This window comes from Euprymna scolopes, chromosome 24 (assembly GCF_053919585.1).
Source record: "Euprymna scolopes isolate OS-2025 chromosome 24, ASM5391958v1, whole genome shotgun sequence".
Lineage (NCBI taxonomy): Eukaryota > Metazoa > Mollusca > Cephalopoda > Sepiida > Sepiolidae > Euprymna > Euprymna scolopes.
Window position 1 is genome coordinate 98895682 of NC_136505.1, and position 25013 is coordinate 98920694.

The 25013-nt window shown below is 33.9% G+C and overlaps 1 protein-coding gene across 1 annotated transcript in view; it reads left to right on the top strand.

The window, feature by feature from the left end:
• The first annotated feature begins 355 nt into the window (after positions 1 to 355).
• The window catches only part of LOC145246860 (uncharacterized), a 46285-nt gene continuing 21627 nt past the window's right edge, over positions 356 to 25013 (top strand). The window contains exon 1 of the mRNA XM_080108706.1: positions 356 to 938. Within this exon, the coding sequence (XP_079964832.1) occupies positions 893 to 938 (46 nt within the window). The 5' untranslated portion in view covers positions 356 to 892. The remainder of the gene's footprint in view (positions 939 to 25013) is intronic.

Consider the following 25013-nt stretch of genomic DNA (forward strand, 5'->3'; position numbering starts at 1 on the left):
TCCTCTAACGATTCTTCGGATTTTGTTTTTGTGGTTGTCGTTGTTGAGAAGCACGAGATCGAAAAACGTCATCTTAAACGTTTACGTATAGAAATTATTGTGAAATAAAAAGTAAAATGGAATACAAAAAAGAAATGTAAAAATATAAACCAAAGTTTAACAAAATGGAAAACTGGAGAAAATTGTACTTTTTTTTTTCTTTGTCGCTTTTATAACCGCTAATATCGTTTAGTGTCTCTATACGTAAGGACACTTGAGATTGGTTTGGACACGCCTTTAAACTCTTTGGTTTGTAGGAGAAACTACTTGTGGTGCCATTGGCCGAACATGGAGAGAGAAATATTAAAAAAAACACACACACATACAAACTCATCTTGTTTATAAAAGATACGGTCAAAGATTTGTTGGTTGGGCAGCTTTCTTGACGCCGATGCCGACACGGGCGGCGCAATTCTAATTCGTGCAAAAGTTACGGCAATTCAATATAATAGAAACAAACCGCAAACTAAACTCTATAAACACCAAATTCCGTTGCTAGCTAAAGTTTTGCACAGGAGAAAAAAGTAGTTAGTTTAACTTTTGTGGATAAAAAAAATCGTGGAATTCTTCACCAAATTGAAACGCGAAAACGAAACGGTCAAGAAATTGTTAATCTTTGCCCCAACTAAAGTTTCGGATTACATTAATTTAATGTGAAAAAAAAAAGCGTCACAAAAACTCATCGCGCGAACAGCACAATCATAGAAGAACCTTCAGATAAGGAAAAGCAGAAACATTTGAGGTTTCTTTTCTACCTTTTTCGAACTAAAAAACGAAAAGAAATCCTCAATAACCAAGAACTAAGAACTAAACGCCCAGAAAGCCACAACTCACCAGCCGCCCTTTGTCAACCATGTTCGAGCGCTGTTTTTTGCAACATTTGATTCTCTTATCCGTCTGTAAGTATCATTTACTTCTATTTTTTTATTGTCTACTAACTATCAGGGCTTTACCTGCTCCACTACTTTGGGGGGGGGCTTCCTTTTACGCCCCTACTTTTTAAAATGTAAACGCTTCTGCTTCTAATAGAACGAGTCACTCTTTTCCAAGATTGTTTTCAACTACAGTGTAGCCCGAATATGAGTGACTTCTCCGGTCCCTACGGCTCTCTTATATCCGGGTTATACTTATATCTGGGGTTCTTATATCAAGGTTACACTGTGCATTAACACGGGCTCTTATTTGGGACCAGATAAAATCTCTCTTATATCCGTTTTTCTTATATTAAGATATCTTATAATCGGGTCTCTTATATCGTGGCCTTCGTTATAAAGATGGCCGGCCAGCTGAAAAAATGACGTCATCGCCGAGGTCCCAACAAGCAAGATATGTGGAACTCTTAGACTGTCAATAATGAACAGTAATTTTTACAGACAGCGTTACAAAACTTCAAAATTGGATTAAAATAAAGAAATAAAGAAAGAACACGATGATTTATACTGAAACTCATCTAATAATAATAATAAAAAAATAATTAAAAAAAACACAAGTTATTTGTTTAAGTATATTATAAGCAATTGAATATTTCGTTGTATTATAGATTTTAAAGATTAGAATGCGTTCTTTAATTACTTATAAATTACATTTTTAAAAAGTGAAGGAACACGATTTGATTTGTAGTAAACTTGAAGTTTATTTAATATAATTAAATGAAAATTATGCATGTAAGATTATGAATATTTGAAGCAGAACACAAGCAAAACATTTGATATGAGTTAAGACAATAAACAAATATTGAAATTAAACTATTTTTTTTTTAATCAAAATGAACAATATTTTTTAAATCAAAATGAACAATATTTTTTTTAAATCAAAATGAATATTTTTTAATCAAAATGAACCACAATATTTTTAAATGCAAATGACCACAATATTTTTTCAAAATCAAAAACAATATTTTTAATAAATTCATGAAATATTGCAGAGTAAAAAAATAATTAACCTAAAGAAAAAATCATGTTTCTTATTTAAGATTATTTCACCACATAACAAAAATAACATGCAAAATCATTTTTTATATCCATATTTTCAGTTTGTTAAAATACGTGGGTTTGTATTAGTGTACACATAGATTCGAAAAAGTTGTCAAAAAACAATATAACAAATGAATGTTATCAAAGGCAAGATAAGTTACTTTTCTACCAAACTGGATATATTTTTCGTGTTTTTATTCAATGTAACATGTTTATTCAGCTCGAAAAACATACAGTGTTTACCGATGTATTGGAAAATTCAAGATGGCGTCTGATTCTCTCTTTAACACGGTAAGTTTGGGAAAAGGTGTTATAAATACAAAACCGGATAAAATACTGTTAAAAACTCGCTCAATATATGTTACCGTGACATAGCTTGACATATATTCGGCGGGTTTTTAATAGTATTTTGTATAGTTTTTTATTTATAACACCTTTTCCCAAACTTATCGTGTTAAAGAGAGAATCAGTCGCCATCTTAAATTTTCGAATACATCGGTAAACACTGTATGTTTTTCGAACTGAATAAACATGTTACATTGAATAAAAACACGAAAAATATTTGGTAGAAAAGTAACTTATCTTGCCTTTGATAACATTTATTTGTTATATATTTGTTTTTTGACAACTTTTTCGGATCTATGTGTACAGTAATACAAACCCAATTACGTTAATGAAATGAATAGTAAGATCACGAGTGAACGCGCGTTTTTTTTAGTTTAGTTTCATATATATATATATATATATATATATATATATACATATATATATATATATATATATATGTATATATATATATAAGTATTTTTAAATTTTATCTTTCTAGCTTTAAAAAAAAAGTTTTAAAATTTTATCAGCCGGCATAATTTATTTTTAAATATTGAAAAATTTCAGGAAAATTAATTTTTGCTAGATTTTTAAAACATGTGTGTCAACGGCTTAAAAAAATCGTCTCTTCAAAAGAACGTGTTTTAAAGAGTCGATGTTGTCTCGCATTTTCATTAGTTTTGTATGCTGTAAAAAAAATTCTTTTAATATTAGCAATTTATTTGAAGCTTCTTCTTTTGAATGGTAAAAAACTTAGGATGATAATATTGAATTAAATTATAGTTACATCGTGTTAAATACAGGGGGAGCACGTTAAAACTTACTTTGCTGGATGGAGATGGTGTAAAATCTTCTTCTTTTTTTTTTACTGCATTATAATTCTTTATCTTTCGGAAATGAAAATACTGTCACTTTCTGGTCCTTTACGATAATTTCCTCGGCAATTTGGAACGATGCACCGTGAAGGCATTTTAATAAAAAAAAAAAGAAATATTACATTAACTTCAAGACGTTACGAGTTACGAGTGACTACTGGTGACTACCGGTGTCAAGCAACTAAGGGACTATCCGTGATGACGTCAGCAGATTAAATTATTTTTGCCCACCGGCCATCTTGTCTTTTAAGACGGTCTTGCTTATATCCGGGTTACACTGTATTTGCTTATATCCGGGTTACACTGTATTTGCTTATATCCGGGTTACACTGTATTTGCTTATATCCGGGTTACACTGTATTTGCTTATATCCGGGTTACACTGTATTTGCTTATATCCGGGTTACACTGTATTTGCTTATATCCGGGTTACACTGTATTTGCTTATATCCGGGTTACACTGTATTTGCTTATATCCGGGTTACACTGTATTTACTTGCATGTCTGAGATTTTCTGTTTCTTTGATTGGCGAGATTGCAAGCAGGCAAGACGTTTTTTTTTGTGTGTTTTTTTTTTTTTTTTTTTTTTTTTGCTGTTGTTGGTTTCTTTTGATCACCTTCACCCCAAACAAAGCATATCGCCACTTGGACGTAATGGTCTACTATTTGGGACCATGCCTAAGAAAGATTAACAAGATGTTGCTTTACATTACATTTAAACTTCTGAGAATCAGAACAGTCAGGGAAGCAGATACCAGGAAGGGAATTCAAAAGTCTAGCTGTTCAAGAGAAGACACTATTAAAGTCAGAAAGCTTTCTGGAATTTAGGAACCTCAACAGTAAAAGGAGTGTGAATTTGTTGTTACACGGGTTTATCGGAGATATGTACGTCGAGGGGGCACAAGTGCAACGAGTTCATCAGGGAACTTTCCGTTAAAATATCTGTAAAACAGGCACAGAGATGTAATATTGCGGCGATGGGACAGGAGTTGGAGACTAGTTTTACAATGTGGGATATATTAGATTGAAGTCTCATTTTTGGGCCCTATCAAAGAGGAAGAAACTAGTGGTAGATGCACCAGTCCAGATGTGGCAACAATACTCCATGGACGGGCGATTGGTAGCTTTGTAGAGGTACGGGATGTTCTCAGGTGTGAGTAGTCTTCTAGCACGATAGAGGGAACCCACATTTACAGCAGCCTTCGCAATGTCCTCAATGTGTTCGTTCCAGTGTTGCCCATGAATGTTAGGCCAAGGAGTTTGAAGAAGAATTTGAAGGGTGTTATTTTTCATGGATATCAGTGGTTGGAGACGTGTCTCGTTATTGTTAAAGGAGAGAAGCTTAGTCTTACTAGCATTAAATGTTACCTTCCATTTACGGCCCCATTCAACTACGGTCTGGAGATCATTTTCTAAGGATTCAGTCATTGTCTTAGATTTATGTACATCCGTTCTGCCCTCGTGCATATTATAGAGCGTTGTATCATCAGCAAATATATATATATATATATATATATATATATATATATATATATACATCATCAACATTCTAATCCACATCTGGCATCAATTGAAATGAATGGCTCTCGTCCTTCAGGAGGCCTCAAGTTTTGACAAGCTTCTGGGCTTGACCATTACTCCTGATCTTAAATGGAACACGTACATCAAATTTGTTGCCAAGGCCGCTGGAAAAATGGTGGGATCTTTCTATCGATCCGGTAAATATCTCACTGCTGATGCTATTCTCTATCTATATAAGAGCCAGGTACGTCCAAGGATGGAATACTGTTGCCACATCTGGGCAGGAGCTGCTAGAAAGGACTTGTCCTGCCTTGATAGAGTTCAAAATAGACTTCGTAGCCTCGTAGGAGATGTCCTTTTCTCCTCCTTGCACCCTCTATCTCACAGAAGAGATGTTGCGAGTTTGTCTCTGATGTATCGTTATTTTCATGGAAAGTGTTCGACTGAGCTTCAATCTATGGTCCCCCCTCGCCAAACTTTCACAAGAAACACTCGTCTAGCTGTAAACACTATCAATAATTCCCCCCACTCTTTATCTGTGCCTAGACCTAAACGTAGATTCCATGAACAAAGCTTCTTTCTTAGAACTGCACGCCTGTGGAATTGTCTTCCGTTTTCCTGCTTTCCGGCTGACTACAATATGGCTGTGTTCAAGTCTAAAGTAAATAAGTTCTTGATGAGCCGTTCCATATAAGTTATCAAATTTACCAAATTTTCATTACTAATGATTACTATATTGTCCAATTTCTACTGTACACTCTTTAACCCTTATCCTTGAGTGGCCTCTTGGCCTTGATAATGTGGTGATGCCTATGTAATATATATATATATATATATATATATATATATATATATATATATATATATATATATATATATCGGACACAATATTATCAGGAATAATAGTGGTCTAAGGATCGATCCCTGAGGCACTCCCGCATTTTTGTTTTGCTGCTTGGATGTACGTCCATCAATGAAACCTGGATGGTCCTATTGTCTAAAAAGGATCTAATTATGTTTAGTATATGTTACATACGGCATAATCACGTTGACACACCGGTTCTCGCTAGATCATCAAAGTTAAGCAAAGTTGAACCTGGTCAGTACTAAATGTGTAACCATTTGAGACTTCCAGGTGCTGTATGTGCTCTCCGCTTATCTCGGCATTGTTTCCAGTCGTCCTGGACTATCTCCTTGCCACTGGACTCAAGCAGTGCCGATTCAGGAGAGGTGTGGTAGGTGATTGCTAAACCCTTGCCTTACAATTACACGCGCAGCTGCCTCTACAGGGGGTATCGTTTGTCTTTCAAGACTGAACGGAGGCATTTTGTGCCCAGTTATACCGTACGATTTAATTTTCATTAGCAGCCCTTCGTGCCAAACTTTGTCAAAGGCCTTGGATATATCAAGGGCTACAGACCTGGCTTCGCCCATCTTATCAAGTACATGGTATATGCGTTCAGACGCGACTTATCCAATGCATGGTATATGCGTTCCGAGATGGTTGTTAACATATCTGCGGTAGTACGACACGGCCTAAATCCTACGTGTTTAGGATTTTATTCCTGATAGCAGGTGGGGACAGCGGGCACAAGGTGAGTAAATTTAGTGACGCAATCCATCCGTTTACATTAAAAGATCAAAGTGTAGTATCTGTTCTTTAGATGCTGCACTTCTATTTCTTGTTCTCTTTCGGTGGAGGAGAAATCCTTCACGACTGAGACAATTTTTATTTTTGTACCTTTTCTCCACGTTAAAAAACGACCCTGGTGTCTAACTCTGTCCCGTGGGGAGGCATATTAAATAGGTACATTATGTTTCTCTCTCCCACCCCTAACCCTAGCCATAACCCTAATCTACCCCTCGTGCGTAAACAAGTTAATGTTTTTCTGTGACTTTTTTTTGTTTTTTGGTACCCCGACAAAGGAGGGATTTGGCCTAGTAATTCATTCCCGTTCGTTTGTTCGCATTTTTCTCAATCACGCCTTGGATTTTTTTTTTATATTTAATTTAATATTTTAATATTTATTTTTAATTTGCACAAACATTAGTAGTGGTGAAAGTAAATTTTTTTCGGAAGGGATTTTCCGGGGGAACTCTGGGTGCACCATAAGGGGTCATTACAGGGGTAAAATTGCCCCCAAAACGTTCATCTGTTCATTTGTTCGCACTTTTCTCAATAATCACACCTTGGATTTTTTTTTTTTTAATTAGCACAAACATTAGTTATGGTAAAAGTAAATTTTTCACTCGTGGAGAGGGACCCCACATGCTCAGTTTGTTTTAATAGATTTTTAAAACTCAACATCGGGCTCGATTAGCTTTGCCTCCACAGACTGCATTAGTTTCAGAGCGACTCCTGCTCACCCTCACCCAAAAATTTGAGGGTTTTACCTTTCACATTTCTGCTTAAAAAAAAAAAAAAGGTCGCTCCCAATCTTAAAAATAGGAGACACCTTTTTCTTTGTTCCATCTGCTCCTTAAACTACTGTCGCTGAATTTTGGCGGCGAGGATTGGTAATACTGTTTGCATTTGGATTTTTATTCTCACAACGTTTCGGTCCATATAACCTCCGACCTTCTTCTTGACAATGACTCTTACTAATGAATGGTAAAAAAATATATTGTTTTTTTTTTGTTGTTTTTTCTAACAAACAATACATACTAGCAACGAAACTCTACGTTGCCCGGGATTGAATGATAACCAACCAATGTTTTACACTCCCATATTTTTATTGTCATCGAAATCGGTGAAATCGCCCATTTTTCAATCAAATCGATTGATTGATCACTCTATTTCTAGACCCATCGCAGTGCACCAAGAAGGAAGCTTCACATGTCTCTCTGCGGTGACTTACTCCACAATACATTGTAGTCTACATTGCACTGTAGAGAACCTACTGTTCATTTTATAAAATTATTTTTATATATAATGGCTTGAATTAAAGTTTAAAATGCAAAAGTCAAGTATCATGCTTTAATTGTGTTCTCAACAGAAAAATTCATTTCGAACGCGTTACTGTTATATCAAAGAACCTACTGTTGATTTTATATGCCTGACCTTTCTGCTTGTGCAGTGATAATGGCTTGAATTTATGTTTAAAATGAAAGTCAAGTATCATTGTGAAATTGTACTTTAAACAGAAACATTCAATGCGAACGCGCCCCTGTCATATCTAAGAATCTACTGCTGGTTTTATGCCCAAATTATTCTGCTTGTGCGGTAAAAAAAAAAAAACTTCTCAGATGCACTTGTAATGTTAGGTTGTGTAAGGTGTTAACTTTGGTAAAAATCCCCTGTCCGTTCTTTCGTCGAATTATTTCGCTTATTGATACTTATCGAAGACATTCCGATACAAAACCTATCTAAGAACACTGCCAGGCACATAAAGTACCTTCGTGTGAAATTTCATTTAAAAATCGGCCCTATTCTTACAACGTTTCTGTAATAATAGTTTGACATAATACACGCGATAATAATAGTTTGACATAATACACGCGAAGAAAGTCGAAGGATATACATCCTTCGACTTTCTTCGCGTGTATTATGTCAAACTCTGGAATCTGTACGGAAACCTAAATAAAGGTTCCTGTACAGATTTCTGAAGGCATAGCATGCTCTCGGTCTGGAAGCCATAACCGAGTGGAAGTTTAAAGTAATTCGCAATTGTATTCTTAATATCGCCAGCACTTTAACCCCTAGAAGAGTGTCATTCAGAACTGAAATTTAATTCGTACTTTATCCGGTATGCCACGGTCCTCGGTAATAATAGCAGCGGTAAACATGGCAAATGTTGAAGATAGTTCGGTAAAAATGGCACTTTGTCAGCGGAAAGTTGGGACAATTCGATAAGTGCGCGTCAAGCTCCCATTGCCGGATTTTAAAATAGTATTAAGACCCTTAGTTTTAGTTTAAAATTGCCAGTTTGGTTAGGTTCAAATTCTGTAGAAGCACCGAAAAGAATAATTATGTTTTATCTAAAAATTATTTTAGAATAAACATTTATGTATGATAATCTGAAAAAAAAAGTCTAAATAAACTTTTAGCGCTGCCATATTTACCTAAATTTAATTTCTTTTTTTTAAGTCTTGAAAATGAAAACTTATTTCAATGATTTAATCGCTGACGACCACAACCTTTAATTTTCTAACGCTAAAACGATTTTTAATTGCAGAAAATTGGAAAAATGATTTACAAATAATCAAATAAATCTTTTTTTTTATATATGCATAATAGGAATGCTGGATTTGTTTTACAATAGACTTGTAAACGTTTATTCGGTTAGAAAAATATGTAGTATTGAGCGCTTCGTATTGGGTAGGTTTCTGCCAATATTTTGTTTTATTTTTATTTTCAAGCCAGTATCGAGATTTCAAAGACGTCAGAGGCACATCGGGGCTATTTGGGCTTATTTTCTATATGGCGCTGTTCTAATTTAAAAATTATTAAAGTGTTTCCGCACTGGCTAGCTAAAAGAATCGGTCAAACTAGCAAAATCATATTAACTTTTACATTAACATGGTTAGTCTCTATTAAAAAAAAAAAACCCTAGCACCTCCCTTACCAGTATAAATGCCTATAAAAATCTATATAATTATAAAACTCAAATGACCTTGTAACGATGTATGTAACCCACTTTCCGGTTTACGAAATCCGGTTGCGCATGCGCGCATGACCTACACAGTGGAATATTTACGTTATTATTTCGAAATTATTATTTAACATGGGAAGAGTGGGGTTATAAATTAAAAAAAAATAACAATTGGGACGCTGAAATATTAACGTTATTATATCGAAATTATTATTTAACATGGGAATAGTTGAGTTTTAAATAATGTAAACGTAATACAGAAATGAACGGTGTAAAAAAAAGCAGACAGTATTAACAATTGTTTATTTGGATGATTTAAACGCGAAAAAAAAAAAGAACAATTGGGACGCTGAAATATTAACGTTATTATATCGAAATTATTATTTAACATGGGAAGAGTGGGGTTTAAAATAGCTTAAACGTAATACAAAAATGAACGATGTAAAAAAAAAAAAGCAGATATATCAAAATTGGAATTTGACTATAAGTATTATGGTATCTGTTCAGTGCACATTTACCTATAAGTATGGCCAACCACTTATAATTCAGTAACTGTAAAAAAAATTTTTCAAAAATAATCAATTATAATAAACAGAACGGTAGAAATCTATCTATGTTCTTAGTTCATTTTAATATACTTTCATAGAAACGTTTCTATTATGTAAAAAAAAAAAAAACTATTTTCTTTACGTCACAAGTGTCACGCTCATACATGTATTCCATAGCTAATATAACATACTGACCCAACGGGGCACGGGTAGTCTAGTTATGTATAAATAATCTGACAAAAAGGTCTAAATAAACTTTTAGCGCTGGCATATTTACCTAAATGTTGTTTATTCTTTTAAGTCTTTAAAATGAAAACCTCATTTTATGATTTAATCGCTCACGACAATACCTTTTAATTTTCTATTATATATATATATATATATATATATATATATATATATATATATATATATATATATATATATATAAAACTACTTCATTTACTCACATAAATTTAATATACGAAAGTATAGATTTATGCGTAAACTTTAAGTATTTACTTCAAAAGTGCTCAATACGTAGGTAGAGCTAGTTAGTAATTTATAAAATATATATGGCGATTAAGCTACACTGAATATTCTGCGTTTCATCCACTATAGGATTCGTCAGGCTTATGCGCATAAGCCTGACGAATCCTATAGCGGATGAAACGCAGAATATTCAGTGTAGCTTAATCGCCATATATATTTTATAAATTACTATATATATATATATATATATATATATATATATATATATATATATATATATATATATATATATATATATATATATATATATAGGAATCTTGGGTTTGTTTTACAATAGAATTTAGAACGGTTAGAATTTAGTCGGTTAGAAAAACAAATAGTATCGAGTGTTACGTATTGGGTGGGTTTCTACCAGTATTTTGTTTTATTTTTATTTTAAGCCATTATCGAGATTTCAAAAACGTCAGAGCCACATCAGAACCATTTGGGCTTATTTTCTATATGGCTCTGCCCTAATTTAAAAAGTGTTTTGCACTGGCTTGCTAAAAGAATCGGTCAAACGAGCAAAAAGCATTTTAACTTTTACGTTAGCATGTTTAGTCTCTATGTTTTTAAAGCCAGCACCACCCTTACCAGTATAAATGTCTAAAAAATATTAATCTATTTTAGGGGGGGTAGTCCTATTTTAAATGATACGAATGGGAGATAAACCTACTTCTCGAATGGTTTTTTGTTGTCACAAACTTCTATTTTTACTTATTTATTCAATTTTGCCATTTTTACCGTTGCCATATATTCCGGGGCCATTTTTGTCGTTGCCATTTTTACTTAAATTCGGGGTATACACATTTTTGTAACCTGAAACTGGTTCCAGATTCAAATTACTGTTATTATCTTGAGTCTTATTCGTTTCAACTAAAGTAAACGTTTCCTTCTTCGGATATATTTTTTTCGAACTCATACATTTTTTGTTGCTTGCAAAAACATGTGGCATACCGAATTTAGGTAAAAAAAAAAATGGCAACGCTAAAAATGGCACTGAAGAAGGTCAACGGTTACATCAGTCGAAACGTTGTGCAAATAAAACTCAAAATAAGAACAGTAATTTGAATAATCCAAACAAGCAAGACCTGTGGAAAGTCCACAGAGGACTCATTCATATGTAATATATTGATGTAGGCATTCTGTTGATGTTCAGCGTAAATGGAGACGTTATGATATTATTGTAGCTCTTTTGTTAAAACAACAAAAGAATTTATCTAATCTGACAGGGATGCCCGGTGTGCCGCGGTCCTAAAGTAAGTTTAAATATGATATTTGAATTCTTGCAGATTTCGTATATATTATTATAGAGTTCATGTCCTATCGACTTTTATATATCATAAAGTTGTGATGTCAAAATTAAAAAATATGACTTGGGTTCATCAGCTTGAATCGAAACCGAAACCGAAAGTTATGAAGAATTGTTGGTAAAATTCTTCGTGACAAGAAATGGAAGTACATAACAATTAAACGACCCGGATATAAGCGTGACACATGCTATCGTATTAATATATAGATCGTTTGGATATTTTACTTATTCTGTTCAAACTTGTCCTTATGTAAGCAAACTAATTACTCATTTCGTTTGTCTATATAATTATAAAACTCTGTAAACATTAAACCCTTGCTTGAATCGTGTCCACCAAAACTATTACAACATATATGTGTGTGTGTGTGTGTGTGTGTGTTTATATTATTTTTACTTTTATAAATATATATATATATATATATATATATATATATCAATAGTCGCTGAGATTACGAATTCATAAATTCATAATAATTTAAGATGGTACGAGTAAATATATGAATTTATGAATTCGTAATCTCAGCGACTATTGATCAGAATTTAACAAATGAAGGCTCGTTGGAAAGCTAATGCCCTGAATTGTGTAGTGGGCTATGTGGCATTTGCTTTAAAAGTCGCACATTAAGGGGATCATCTATCATCCAGAGTCTACTTTTGGCACATTTTTAAAGCCATAAAATGTTTCAATCATAGCCATTTGCTTTCCTAGTTTTGCATATGAACTACAAATATCTGATATTTCCCCAAAATTTCCTGGCCTTGATGGAGGGTGGGGCTAAAACTTGCTGCTATGGTTTCAAATGATCTGAAATAGCAGCAGGGGGAGACTTGATTCCAAATATTTTTCATATGTTATAGCTCCCCTTTTTGGTTTTCATATATAAAGTAAATGTCACAGTGAATACGGATTATTTGATATTTGATGGAGATATTCATAATGCAACCTCATTTTCAAAATAGGGGAGATATAACATATGAGAAATATTTGGAATCAAGTCTCCCCTCTTTGTTATTTCAGATCATTTGAAACCATGGCAATAAGTTTTAGTCTTCCCTCCATCAAGGCCAGATGTTTTAGGGATATATATATATACTAGCATTTCAGCCCGGCGTTGCCCGGGTATCTGGAAGTGTATGTTGAACAAAAAAAAAGCGGTAAATTTTTTTAACTTTGACCCCTATTATGGCCTCTTAAAATTTATTGTTTCGGGCTCAAATCAAGTTATTAAGTTAGATCCATGTCCTAGAAATATATATCTAAAATTTCAAGTGTTTAGACCAAAAAATTGTCGGAAGAGTTTGGTAGAGTTCTCAAAGTCAAATCGTTGAACTTTGACCCCTTAATCGCCAAATTCCTGGCCGAAATTCGGTCACATCGATTTTCCCAAATCTCAATACCCTGTATATCAAATTTCGAGTCTGTAGACTTAAAATTGACAGAGTTATTGCGTGTGGAAATGTACACAGACACACACACAGACAGACACTTTCACTTTTATATATATATATATATATATATATATATATATATATTCGTAGAAATATAGTTTCTTGTATACTATCCTTATTTCAGAAACTCAATGTAATTACAGAGCAATAAATGACAACAGACTATATTCCAAAATTTATGATGTTGGCCATCTTATGATTTATTCCATTGATTCAGTTAACATTTACAATTCTTAACAGTATCTGTTTCGTAGCACAAAATCAATCACTTAATTATAATATCAATCAGCGAATCTATTATACCCTTAACTCATTAGAAGAAATAGCAACAATCAATCCGTCAAAAGGAAATAAAGTGCGATTTGACATGACATAAATAATATATAGATTACTGACATGATTAAAATAATATATAGATTACTGACATGATTATAAATATATATATATTAAATGATTCACATACAGTACTGTTTCACAGGTCTTCAGTACGACTAGAAAGGCAACTACCACAATCCAGGACCGAAACCCGACCGCCCGTACGACAGTCAAGGCTTCTAACCATTACTCTAAATCGGCAGCTGCTGTGCTGGTAGTGAATTAACGATATTTTGACATCGTCCGAAATACCTAAGCTCGATTTGTTTACACAAAGAGCATCGCTTTATATGCTAATGGTAATTCGTGTACCACTTTCCAGTATGCTCAACTCAATATATATATATATATATATATATATATATATATATATATATATATATATATATATTCAATCTCTCCCCGCCCGGCTAAATTACTTTAAACCCCATTTTTACCCCGTTCCTTCACTAACATTAACTCTCCAACCTGTTGCCATGGTGATCCTTTAAATTAACTGTTACTTATGCCGTTATCAACAAAAGTAGCGTCTTTTAAGTTTAAACCGTTAAAAAACACGTATATAAGAATTTACACATAATTAATATTTAATTATAAACCCCTCTCTTTTTTTAATACACTCCTACTACTTTAAACTCCAACGTCCTCTCCCCACCACTCCCCCTTCTTTTCTAACTCCCCTTTATCTACGATCTTTCCATTTTTATTTGACTTTATAACTTAGTCCATCTATGAATTCTGATGATGCTAGTTGGATTTTTCCTCTCTTTGAGGATTTTCCTCTAGTTGAAACAATTTGTAAACTCATTCTGGACTCACAGTAATAAATTTCCTATATATATATATATATATATATATATATATATATATATATATATAGGAAATTTATTACTGTGAGTCCAGAATGAGTTTACAAATTGTTTCAGCTAGAGGAAAATCCTCAAAGAGAGGAAAAAATCCAACTAGCATCGTCAGAATTAATAGATGGACACTCATTCTGGACTCACAGTAATAAATTTCCTATATACTGCTCTGACTACACATTGAGCACTCTAGTCCGGTTTTTTTCACCACTGGTAAATAAATATATATATATATATATGTGTGTGTGTGTGTGTGTGTGTGTGTGTGTGTGTGTGTGTGTGTGTGTGTGTGTGTGTGTGTGTGTGTGTGTGTAATATAATATATATATATAATATATATATAGTATATTTGATGCTTTACAAGCACAAGAGCAGAAACCAACTGCTAATACTACCTATGAAAACTTCATTAGATCGCACCAAGAAGCAGCAAAGAAGCGTATAGCTCTGAAGCCCAATGTAATACGAAAAGTATCGTGGGAAAATGACAAAATAATATTAAAACGAGAAAAGTTAAAAAACATAATCAAAAAGCAACATAAATACCCCACTCGACAGAATACAAAATTAAGGAAGCAGGCACTTCAAGACCTTAGTATGATGTACCTATCAGAACAACAGAAATATGTTCGAGAACAAATAGATCGAATCCAGAATACAGCAGATAACAAACAATCCTATCTAACTTGGCAAGTAGTAAATTAGATATCTGGGCGCAAACGACTTGCCAAAGCTAAGTTAGAGGCAAACACTCCGGAAAATGCATGTTTGAAATGGAAAGCACATTTTGAAAAGCTACTCGGAAACAAACCAGAAGTGACGGACCAACCAATTCAGCCGATTGTTGTACAGGAACTCGATATTGAGAAGAGTGATTTTACAATGGAGGAACTTCTAAATGTACTAAAGAAGACCAAGAATCGTAAAGCTGCAGGCTTAGATAACATACCTCCTGAAGTATGGAAGACAGGTGGTTTCAATGACATACTTCTTAATTCATGTAATTCTGTATATAATCAAAAAAATATTAATGTACGGAGGGAAATATGCATACTTCCCTTCCCCATGAAGGGTGACCTAAGCATACCAAGCAACTACAGAGAAATAATACTCACTCCAATTGCAGCAAAAATCTACAATGCTATGCTTCTCAACAGTATTCGACCAAAGATCGAATAAGTGCCCAGGAAAAAAACCAGAATGTATTTAGAAAGAATCGCTCTATTACTAGTCAAATACTTACTATTAGGAGACTGATTGAAGGAGTCAAAGCCAAAACCATTGAGGCAGTCATGATCTTTGTAGATTTCTCCAAAGCATTCGACTCTGTAGATAGAGGAAAAATGCCCAGCATATTAAAAGCATATGGCATTCCAAATAAAGTCATTAATGCAATCATGATGCTATATGATCACACTCGAGCAATGGTCAGGTCGCCAGATTGGGACACTGAATTTTTCGACATCCGCACCGGGGATCTACAAGGAGATACTCTTGCCTCTTTTCTTTTCATTGTCTGTCTTGACTTTGTACTTCGCATCTCTGTTGATATACACAACACGCTAGGCTTCATCCTAAATGAATCCAGAAACAGACGTCATCAATCAGCACACATAACTGATGCAGATTACGCAGATCATATTGCTTTGTTCGCGAAAAACACTGCTGATGCGCAAACACTGAAAAACTAGAAAAGTCTGCAAATGGCTTTGGTCTCCACATTAATGCGGATAAGACAAAGTTTATGACTTTCAATGTGATAGGAGAGATCAGGGCTTTGGTTGGATCAACACTGAAAAAAACGCTGAATTTACGTATCTGGGCAGCAACATAGTTTCCACAGAGAGAGATATCGGAATTCGCATCTCAAAAGCATGGGCCGCATTGGATGGGCTGCGTTCAGTATGGACTTCGGGACTAACTAACAAACTGAAAAGGCAGTTCTTCAGGGCAGTGGTAGATGATGTCCTTGTTTACGGTGCTACAATCTGGACACTCACCAAAAGATTGGAAAGAAAACTAGACGGCACATACACCCGTATACTACGAACAGTATTAAATATATCTTAGCAAAATTATCCCATGAAGCAGCAACTTTATGGCAACTTACCTGCCATATCTAATACCATCAGAGAAAGACGCCTACGATTTGCCGGTCACTGTCTGAAGAGACAGCATGAATTGGTGAGTGATGTATTGCTATGGACTCCACGACGCGGACGTGCAAGCAAAAGACGACCTAGGCCACGTACATCTAGCAGATAACACAGGACACCAACTGTGAACCTGAAGATCTGAGTCAGCTGATAGAAGACAGGAAACTCTGGAGAGGAAGAGTCACATTCGTCCGGGCAAGGATTCCGTCATGATGATGATGATGATATATATATATATATATATATATATATATATATATATATATATATATATATATATATATATATATATATATATATATATATATTACAGGATTTCCTTGGATTTTACTTGTGCAAATGGAAATTCTATTAACTTTCTTGAAGTTATATATTTGGATTTTACCGGCACTGGATTATTTATCTTCCACCAAACTATCCATTCACATTCACGTGTAATCACCTTTTTCTTCACCATATTCCCTCTGCTTCACTTTTTTGTTATCAAGTAAGATCTTTGACTTACTTGTTGTTTCATCAAATACTTTTGCATGCAAAATCCGATCCCGCATTTTGCTAATTCATACCCTCTGATGAGACGGAAAGTATTTCTTCGAAATTCCGCGGATTAAGGACTATCCACTTATCTAGTGTTTCCTTTTCAGATTAAATATGTTTTTAACTCATTTCAAAGTGTTTTAACATGTTTTATTAACTGTTTTCTCGTATATATATATATATACATAGTATATATATATATATATATATATATAGTATATAAATATATATAATATATATAGTATATATATAGTATATATATAGTGTATATATTATATATAATATACATATATATAGTGTATATATTATAATATATATAATGTACATATAAAAATATATAATATATATTTATATAATCTATATATATAATATAATATATATAATATATGAATAATATATATAATATATAATATATATATATGATATATAATATATATATCTATATAATATATATATAATATATAATATATGTATAATCATCAACGCTCTGATCCCCAGCTGGCATCAATTGTGATGGATGGCTCTCGTCTGGGTGAGACCCCATGTTTTGACAAGCTTCTGGGTTTGACCTTTACACCTGATCTGAAATGGAACACGTACATCAAGTCTGTTGCCAAGGTCGCTGGAAAGATGGTGGGATCCTTCTACCGCTCCAGAAGATATCTCACTACTGATGCAATTCTCTATCTATATAAAAGCCAAGTACGTCCAAGGATGGAGTACTGCTGCCATATCTGGGCAGGAGCTGCTAAAAACTGCCTATCCTGCCTTGACAGAGTACAAAATAGACTTCGTGGCTTAGTGGGGGATGCCCTTTTCTCTACCCTGCAACCTCTCTCCCACAGAAGAGACGTTGCGAGCCTATCCTTGTTTTATCGTTATTTCCATGACAGGTGCTCGTCTGAACTCCAATCTCTGATCCCCCCCCTCGCCAATCTTTCACGAAAAACACCCGTCTGGCTGAATCCACTGTCAAAAGTTTCCCCCACTCTTTATCTGTGCCTAAATCAAAACGCAGATTCCATGAACTAAGCTTCTTTCTTAGAACTGCACGCCTGTGGAACTCTGTTTCGTCTGTCTGCGTTCCACCGGACTACAACTTGGATGTGTTCAAGTCTAACGTTAACAAATTCCTAATGAACCGCCCCCTTAAGTAAACACTTCATCAAATCTCCACACTAACGTAATGTACTTGCAATAACCCTTATCCCTGAGTGGCTTCCGGGCCTTGATAAGTGGTGATCACTGTGTAAAAAAAAAAAAAAATATATATATATATATATATATATATATTATAGAAATAATGTTTTATATCTTGTGATGTGGCTTGTATGATCGGAATTCCGAGTTTGTTTAGTGTGTTGCAAATTATTGTATTATTGGTGTGTGTAGGTAAAAGATGTCTGTTTATCAGAGAAAAGTCTGGTGTATTTTATTTTATTTTATTTATTCAGTGGAGTATTGGCCTGCGTTTTCTTAGAATTCCTTGAATCTGGTCCTTTCACATTTAGATTACCTCCAAACAGAATATTTTAGATACATTGACGACCTTTTCATGTATCTCTCTCTTTCTCTCTCTCTCTCTCTCTCTCTCTCTCTCTCTCTTTCTGTCTGTCTGTATTTTTCTGGGTCAACAGCCAACTAGCACCGTGTATATTTGTGTGTGTGTGTATGTGTATTGGGGTAGAGAGGGCTCCCGTAAGCCGTGGTGAAGGCAACCTTTCTAGGAGAAGCAAATCTCTGATTTAAAAAAAACATAAAGCGGAAGACCAGTGCCCGCATTAAGCTGGTCTGCAGTTTAATTTGTTGCTGGCTATCTTGCTCTTGCTTGTTGCTGGATCTCAACATTTTGATCCGAGAGAGAGACTTAGCTGTCGTACAAAGGTAACACTCTGTAACATCATATTTGTATAGATACTCCCTCAGACATTTGGAATCATGGATTTTAAATGTCTGAGGGAGTGGCACTCGTTTGTCAAGACGTTGCAATCATCATATATATATATATATATATATATTATTTCAGCGCGATACCAAAAATACATAAGTACCGTGTTTTCTTTTTTGTTTCGTAATAAGACAAGAATTGTTTAAACTAAATTAATTCTTCTAAATAAAATAATTGCTTTCTGTGATAATGCGTAAATGTTTTCTTTCTTTTATTTTTGTTTCGTAATGATACAAAAAATGTTAAAACTAAAGTATTTTTTAAATAAATATATGGTTTCGTTTTTCGTGTCTTAACTCCGTGAAGTTTGTTTTTTTTAAAACAAGAGTTAAATTTTTTTTTTTTTAAATATTACTAGCAGGGCTACCCGGCGTTGCTCGGGACCGTATAAACAATGAAAAAACAAAAGCAGATATTGAATATATGTTTTATTCTTAGGGGAGAGGAATCTTTCATCTCTATGTATTATTTGTTTTATCTACCCTAGGACTGGTATTGTTCATGTTTTATCCCTAGTGTAGGTAATTTACAGCATGTACATGAAATTGTTTTACCTTAGGGAGAAGAGAACAGGTAATATACAACATAATGTGTCTATATTACATCCCTGGCAACGCCTAGAAACCAGCTAGAACATGTATTTCAGTCAATCTTTATTACATCTTGGGCTATGCCGGGAAACCAGCTAATCTCTATTTAGTGACTTGACCACCAAAATACCTCCCTAAGTGTGTCCTTTCTTTTGAACTTATTAGATATAGGTATCTAGAAATGTGTGTGAAATTTTGTTGAATGCATTGTTCACTATGATTTTCTTATTGTTCTACACAATATCAACTGTAGCGAAATAAAACAGTAAACTTAGTGTAGTGTTAGAATAAAGAGCAAAGGAAAAAATTAGAATCATATTCTGTAATTACAAATCTAAATTTGCTAGCGTGTACCAGTATTTGCCAGGTTGTGGAAATTTGGAATTTATAACATATGTAGTGGCCTTTTCCTAGATACCTATTTTTATAATTGTTTCAGTACATTGCTACAAAATGTGACATTTGTTGGCGTTTGTAAAAAAAATCATGAATGTGCTTATATTCCAAAAAAGAAAATATCAGTGCACAGTATTGAAAGTGTTTGAGATTCAAAAGTCTGTAACATTTCTACTAACTTCATAAGATGTCATGTGAGAAACTTAATTGAATATCAAGACATTATCTGAAGCGTTTTTATTTTGGTGTAACGTATGTGTTTACAGTGAACCTTAACTTTTAATAAACAGATTGGTATGCAATGACATAGGCTAGGAATCTTAGACAAAATATACAATAAGAAAAAAGTTTATATATACAATATTTACAAATGTAAGATAAAAGGTGAAGAAGGGCCAAATCCGAGATCTATAAATCGTAAATTTTCAAAGTGAAAACAGATATTTTTTTTTTTTTTTAGATCTGCTTTCCAAGTAATAGTAACCATGTACAGCTTCATTTTAAATGAAAACTGTACTAATGATAATGTTCATGGTGAAAGGAAATTGGAAAAAGATTAAAAATGTCAGAGGTAAAATGTTTGTGTGGTATGCATGAAACACGTGTAGAAAATGATCTCATGCTGAAAGTAAGAGAAACATAGCTAAAAAATTATGTAAACGCAATAGTAAAATCCTCATTTTTAGGAACATAGTGTGGGGTATGTTGTTTGTTTCAATTGAGAAAGGAAAGTTTAATTTTTAGAATTGGATGTTATAGATCACAAGTTTTATTACAATAAACATTGTGTTCTCTAATTATCAACCAAGTATATTTATTGATAAAAAAAGAAAAGTAATGGACATGTTTATTATAATTTATCAATATTAAATTGTTATCATGAAAAACCAATGGAAAGCGTGTTGGTTATTTCGTGTTCATAAGAAAAAACATCATGGGTTGTCACCAGTGATTTTATGTATGCTAACATTTCGCTGCAAATGTGGTAGCTAAATGTCTTTTTGGTTATTCTACACAAAATAAAATATATACACAAAACAAAGTAAAAGAAATGTCAGGGTTAGTTAATGATAAGCTTAGTACCAAGAAATAAGCACAGAATAAGGAAAAGAAAGATACATTTGTTGATATTGTGTCGATTGGTGAATTTGTTGGTTCATTTTGTTTTATGACATATCAACACTATATCAGGTTATTTCATGCCCAATCTAGTGACATTTTTTTTTCCTAGAATATATTTGTTTATTTAATGTTGGTTTCTATTTAACTCATAATTGGGACCCTAACAGGTACTACTACTCCAGATCAGAGTGGACCTGGTAGCAATAGCAATTAAATGGTGGCTTCACACTTCACAAAGCCCCATGTTTGGATACAGTTTATGGTCATATCCAGGACCTGGTGAATTTGTAAATAATTGAAACGATCAACACTGGCGAGTTAGAATTCTACATACCTATTGTTATAAAGTACCAATTTATGTTTTACATATCACTCCACAACGTTGCTGCAGAATCCAGACAGTTGAAAGAGTCTCAAGAAACTGAAAAGCTATTTAGTACTCTTAAATAAAATAACATGCATAAAGAAATCCTAATATAAGACAATAGATGAAAAAGCAATAAAAATTTTGTGTGGAATCAAGTGAAAACAGTTTCTTTGTCAAAGAAATTGCATGAAGATTCTCAGAGACTTTTCCTTCCTCGTTCCCTTCCCTTTTGGTGGAAGGAAACTTTCACAGTGGCTCAGAAGGTGGGCTGAGCACACTTCCTACAAAGGTGGGATGGGTAAATTTCTTTTTCATTTGGTTGCCTGGAGGACAGGCTTAGGCCCCCCCCCCAAAAAAAAGGTTGGAGCCAGGGAACTTCTCCTCCCAGAAGGGGGAGGGGGGCCCCGGGAAGGCTTCTCTTCCCATATTTTTTGTTTTGTGTAAGGTTGATCTCTTTCCAAAGGGAGTAAGAGGATATCCCTCTCTTAGGAGGAGAGCGAAGGCTCCCTGGGCCTCCCATCCTCCTTCTGAGAGAAGTTCCCCGGCTTCCACATTCATTGCTCAGCCCGCCGTCCAGGCAATCAGAGTCTGATTGTCTGCCGTATATAAAAAGGCGATTTTAGCTTGTCAGGCGGTATGCTCTGCGTAGACCATTTTTCTTCCACCTGTTGACCTTCCCTCCCTGTCATACAATACGCTTAAACAGGATATTTTAATTTATGAAGATTCCATATAGACTTTTAGTTTCCCAGGGTGTATACCCTCCGTTGACCATTTATGTTTAAGAGTTTTCCTTGCCCCTTCTCTGCCCCAGAATGGGAAGGGAGCTCTTTCCCACTGTATGGGGGGGGGGCGGCTTTCTTTTATGGTTATGTGGGGAGCCTTACCTTTACCCCCCTTAAGGTGGTAGGTCTTTTTTGTAAAATTGTTAGTCAAATGTTGATCAAATATTATAAGTTTTTGTGATATGCATGAAACATGTGCAGAATATGATCTGCTCTCATGCTGAAAGCAAGTAGAGAAACATTGTGAAAAAATGATGTAAACCTAAGCTAAGCAAACGACCAGTCAATGGAAATGTTTATTATAATGTATCAACAATAACACATTATCATAGTTATTTGGTGCTTATACGAAACAGGTATCAGGGATTGTCACCATTGATTTTATTTATGTTAACAGTGCATGTCACTACAAATAATGATGGTAGCGAAATTAAGTTTTGTTTATTCTACCTAATATAAAGTATATACACAAAACAAAGTAAACATCTGCTGAATTTGATATTAAGCAGCAAAATATTTCAAAACATAAAAATGTGAAACATAACATGAATACTCTCCATTGTCACTTGAAAACATTGGTCTTGGTAGGCAGTTTATTAGATGCTCAAATAGTGGTCTTGGTATGGTGTGCTTAATATTATTGTATGCAAAATTTAAAAACACAAAAGAGGGTACAATCAATATTGAAAAAGTAACATCTGTCACAGAAAATAGTAATTTATAAATATCAAAAGGAATATTATTCTGTACTTAAAATGTTAAACTTACTGTTAACAATAATTTAAAATGGTGATCAGGATGAGTCCAACAACTTAGTCCTTGAGCTTTCTTATTGGTCATAGTAAAAAGAAATTGTAGTCTTTCAAGTTTGTTGGTCGCATTGGGATTCTTGGAATGTATCAACAGATTCCTGCATATGAATCTTTGTTAATTCCACACAATACAAAATATATATACAAAACAAAGTAAAGCATAGTATAGGGTTAGTTGTGTCCTCTAATTATCAACCAACTATTGCTAAAAAGAGAAAAGCACTGGAAATGTTTCTTATAATGTATCAATATTGAATTGTTCTCATGAAACACAAATCGAAATAGTGATAGTTATTTGGCGCTTATAAGAAACAGGTATCAGGGATTTTGGTGTATCAGATGTTTTTACAGTGAACTTAACTTTCAAGAAACAAATTGGTATGCAATGACATAGGCTAAGAATCTTAGACAAAATATATTCAAATGAAAAAAAATGTTGAACACTTATAACTTTGTATGGACTCTCAAAAACATTTGTAAAAAATGTGTAAACAAATGTAAAAAAAAATGATCCGCTCTACTTGATGACATCAAGCACAGTAATATTTTAGTGAAGACAATATGAAATTGATGTTCAGCGATTAGTTTGGATGAATGAGAAAATGTAATTGTTTGATGCATAAAAATAACTCATTTGCTGTATTTAATATTAAGCAGCAAAATATAGTGATTTGAATATTTAGGAAAACATCAAACCAGATTATGTAAAAAAAAAAAGATGAAATTAGAAAATATATATTTTATGCTTATGAGTTTTGCCAATTAAAATTTTGTGGCAGAAATTGGGTGATTACCAAGTAATTTTATTTGGGTAAAATTCTTAAATTATTTCAATGTTTATTATAATTTCTAATTAGTGACTTGTTATCATCAAAATCCGCCCCAAAGAGTGTCCTTTCTTTTATTAGGTATCAGAATAGGTATCCAGATTTCTACTTCTATAGAAATGTGATATTGTAGTACAGTAAATGTCAAATTGTTTTTCAAGTATTAGTTTGTAACGTTTGTACTGACTTCATCAGATGTCATGTAAGGAACTGAATTCTATTTAAGACTTTATCTGAAGTGTTTTTATTTTGGTAGATCATGTGTGATTACACTGTAGTAATTGCGCTGATAGCATGTTAACTACAAATGACAAAAGATAAATCAATTTCTGATTCAGCTACACAATATAAACTAAAGGAAATCAAATTTGCAAAATAAAAGAAAAATGTAGTTATGGGTTAGTTTGGAGTTAGAATAAAAAGCCAACAAAACAGTTAGTTTATATTGTGTAGACTGTTTAATTAACTTTGTTCATTTCTGATAGTATTGAGAGTGGTCAATGAAAATCTTAATTTCTGACAAAATACTGTAATTTTCTTGGATACCCATTCGTAAAAAGTACCTTTTTTTGTGAAAAAAAAAAACACTCCCCAGATCATCTTCACCACCTAAAACACAAAAACAAAAATATCTTTATTCTTCAAATATTGTGGTTGACTGGAGGACGGGCTGAGCACTCCCAAAAAGGTAGGAGCCGGGGAACTTCTCCTCCCAGAAAGGGGGCCCGGGAAGGCTTCCCTGTCCCCATATTTTTTTTTTTTTTTTGTGTAAGGTTGATCTCTTTCCGAATGGAGTAAGCGGAACCGACAGGGGGGGGGTCAATCAACCATACAAAAGGATATCTATCTCTTAGTTGAAAGAGGGAAGGTCTCCCTGTCCTCCCATACCCCTTCTGAGAGAAGTTTCCCCAGCTCTCAGCTTTGGGGGGGGTAGGAGGGCTTAGCCCGCCCTCAAGGCAAATAGTCTGACTGTCTGCCTTATATAAAAAGGCGATTTTAGCTGGTCAGGTGGTATGACCTGCATTGACTATTTTTCCTCCACCTGTTGACCTTCCTTAATATTTATTTTTAATAATAAACACATTTTATT